This window comes from Diadema antillarum, unplaced genomic scaffold (assembly GCF_040938485.1).
Source record: "Diadema antillarum isolate AM-2024a unplaced genomic scaffold, OU_Dant_1.0 seq00001659_RagTag, whole genome shotgun sequence".
NCBI classification, from domain to species: Eukaryota; Metazoa; Echinodermata; class Echinoidea; order Diadematoida; family Diadematidae; genus Diadema; species Diadema antillarum.
The window spans coordinates 1,361,865-1,365,721 of record NW_027272359.1 but is presented as its reverse complement, the minus strand read 5'-3'; the positions used below and the strand labels follow the sequence as shown (position 1 = coordinate 1,365,721).

The window sequence follows — 3,857 nt, the reverse complement described above, 5'->3', positions numbered from 1 at the left end:
TATTCAGTCATACCGGGTACTCGACAAAATTTAACTTGTCAAATCGACTTTTGTCTAGGTGTGCGTCATACGACACAGTTTTACTACTTAATGATAATATGTTAATGATTGAACATTTACAATAATTCGCTTTATGAATACATTCTGATTGCAGACAACTGTTATCTGACGTGGAGTTACAAACTTACCTGTGGACAGACAAGACACTTTAAACAGCGCCACCATGTCTGAGCGAAAAGCCGTGATCAAGAACGCAGACATGCCGGAAGACATGCAGCAGGACGCCGTCGACTGCGCTACACAGGCCCTCGAGAAGTTCAACATCGAGAAGGACATCGCTGCTTACATCAAGAAGGAGTTCGATAAGAAGTACAATCCGACCTGGCACTGCATTGTGGGTAGGAACTTCGGCAGCTACGTCACGCACGAGACAAAACACTTCATTTACTTCTACTTGGGCCAAGTCGCCGTGCTTCTTTTCAAGTCTGGCTGAGAGTCCAATTACAGGAGTTGAGAAAATGGATCGTTTGCATTTTTCTTGACTATGATTTGGATGAGGACGTTCCAAAATTGACTGTTCGAAGGTGTTTGTGGTTCTTATTTGGCTATTTTGTTTCCAACCCTATATGACATGACAATTTATTCTGCTTGTTCATAGTTTCATTAGGAAGTTTTTACACATGTCGATGCTTATTCTGATCGTATACCGGTGAAGGCTGATTGTATATTTGTATACCAGTGAAGGCTGATTACCAGCTTGAGATTACAGCGTTACGGCCTGTCGTTACGAGGATGTAAATTGCACCCCGACAATGTAAGTGTCAGTTTGATGGCACATAGCAACGTATATAGTGTTTTCAAGTTTTCCAGTGGACAAAATGAAATAATTACCTCTCGACAATCTCTGGTGCGTGTGCATGCGTTGGTGTGTGCGTACGTGCGTTGGTGTGTGCGTACGTGCGTGTGTGTGTGAGAGAGTTTGACGGAGATACTGACGGGCATTGACGGTCCACTTTCCAATGTTTTCGCCACATTGCAGTAATTTCCATAGACCCTAGCAATGATGCACGTTCTTTCTGGGGAATGCTTACCATAGGCCTTAGGACGCCATGCCAGCGATGAGAGGATGATGAAAATGGTGAAAACGACGACAATGATGATGGCGTCCATTCAGAGAATTTCTCAGCGACAGAATACGGCAACCATGTACACTGTACTTAGTACTCTTACACTACTTTAGTGTTGGGAAGTTGTCGCATGATAAAGTGATAAGGGCAAGTAGGACCTAAACTACTGAGTACATGCGTGAATTTAATGCACTAACGTCCGTTTGAGAAAAAGTGGGAAAATGGAAGAGAACGAGGAGAAAGCAGAAATAGCGAAGAAGGGCAGAAAGAAAAGAAGCAATTCTATTCACAGTTAAATTGTGCATACATTTTCAGAAAAAAAAAGTTTTTGGTGATTCAGGCTGCGGTCAAAGTCCTGTCACAGGTAAACGCTTTCATTACATCTGTGATTGTAATTAAGAAGAATGGATTTTTATTCAGCACAAGTCGACATGGAGCATACAGGATGAGCGAGAAAAGTGTTCTGCTAACCTCTGAATTTTTATGCTTGGCAGAGTGATAATTACAGTGTATAATTTTTGCGTTCATAAGACGATAAAGCGGCAGTATTTACTGGAAATGCCCTTTTTTCATGAAAATGCCTTTAACTGCTAGACATTTCAAGTGTGAATTTATAGTGATAACAAACGAAAACGTGTCTCCTTCTCCCTCACTGTGTTTTGCCATGTATGTTTATACCCAAGAATTGAATCCCGCTTGTGTGTGACTACATGCAGAACAAATCAATACGCCGTATATCAGTGTTTGTGTAGTCCCGCCTCTACGCCGTAATGTTGCAAAATATTTTTTTTTCTATTTCGTTGGTTAACATGTAAATGAATTTAATAAACTTTTAGACTGTTAAAACAAATCTCGTAAGCGTAAACATTTCTATAAAATTAATGCTATGAGGCCGACAGGAATTTAACAAAGTCACGTTTGGATCATATGTATAGAAGTTGTGAAAGAGGGAGAAAGAGTCGAAGTGGGACGGACTCAACAGAAATGACAATCATATCACCTTCTGTTTTTAAATGTTCAGTGGGAATATTCTGAACATGATTCTTTTTTGTTTTCAGTGATCTTTTTATTAATTCCATTTCCTTTGAGAATATAACAATTCAAAAAAAATTACACACATTCTACATAACATCTGTCATAAATCATGTAGATATTCCTACAGTTATGAGACATAATCCATAATCCATAAAACAAGAATAATCATTCAATTCATTTTAAGGCAGATATCAAACAGAAGAGAGGAAATAGAATGAATTATCCGATCATTCCTTTTTAACTACAAAACAAACAAGCAGAATTCATATATGCATTTGTGAGCAATTTAGCCAAACACTAAAAAAACAGGAAATGAAATTTCTATTATATCAAAAGAACGATGAGAACAACAACATAAACCACCCTCATTCCCACCTTTCCACCATACCCAAACTACTCATAACTTTAAACTTTAAACCCCCCCCCAAAAAAAAACAAAAAAACGTCCTTCTCATCTCTAAACCACCTCCCCACCCTCTACACTACATCCACCTCCTTACCCGAGACAGACACACTCCCTCTCATCCACCTCTCATCTCATCCACCTTTCATCCACCCACCCATTTACACACCCACCCTGCACACACATCCGCTTAAACACACTGAACAAAGTCATTTCACACACACACACACACACACACACACACACAAATGCTTTTCTTGACAACTTTCCTGACGCTGCCCGACTATGATTCACTACTTGGAATCAAATCATTTCACGACGTGTTTGAGCGGGTGTACATCACGAGACCGACACCCACGAGTCATGCAGCCCATGAGTTCGACACTGAGCAAAAAAGCACACGAGACCGACACATTGAAGGGAGAGTATAGTATTGGTGGAGATGAGGACTGAGCTTGTAACTTTGTGCGAGATACACTAAGAAATCACTTATGAAATGTTCCAGAGCATACAAATTCTAAGAGATAATTCAAAGTTTATTTGATGAAAACTGGTTTTGAAATGGATGAGATATGTCCAAACACAAAGTAAAACAAAGCGATTCTAATGAAAGATGGGTCCCACCTCAAAACTAATTTTCATCAAATGAAAGTTGAATTCCTCTTGAAATTACATGCTCTTTCACATTTCATAGGAAGTTTCTCATTATCTCACCTAAAAAGTTTGTTTTTCGTCCCACGTCAAAGGATGTACGTGTATGTCCGTGCTGTTCAATAGTACTACTAGTATTAGAAGAAAATGCCAAATGATTTTGTGAACACATGTCTAGATTGAGAGTGCTTGGTGTGTTTTCCTTTTGAGCTCAACAATCTTGTCGACATGACCGGAGGCAAGATAAACATTGCATCTTAAAATTCATATGTCCCTTTTCCAACCGATAGCATGCTGAAAATCAGACTCCTTTCATAAGTTGGAACATTTTAGAGGTAGGTAATTCAGATCTTTCCTCAGAATAATTAAACTGGAAATTTCTTTATGATGGAGGGGGAAACATTATTTTGATTCCGAGTAAAATTTCTACCGTTATTCTCTGTGCAAAAGTAAGCCGTATCCTTGAGCGACATGCGATTGTTTTTTTTTTCTTTTTAACTCTGTGGTGTACATACGTATCACGGTAAAATTTCACACGCGATCATGGGAAATATTCTTCAATCATGTAAAATTACGTGACGTTTGCAAAAGGGACATAATTATGACCTTTAATCCTTGGTTGTCATAGTTATCTGTGTAAG

General features: G+C 39.0%; 1 protein-coding gene across 1 annotated transcript; it reads left to right on the top strand.

The window, feature by feature from the left end:
- Positions 1-214: 214 nt before the first annotated feature.
- On the top strand, positions 215-493 carry LOC139711432 (dynein light chain LC6, flagellar outer arm). The gene has a single exon (XM_071623315.1). It carries the CDS (start codon positions 224-226, stop codon positions 491-493), a length of 270 nt encoding a protein of 89 aa, XP_071479416.1. The 5' UTR covers positions 215-223.
- The last annotated feature ends 3,364 nt before the right edge of the window (positions 494-3,857 follow it).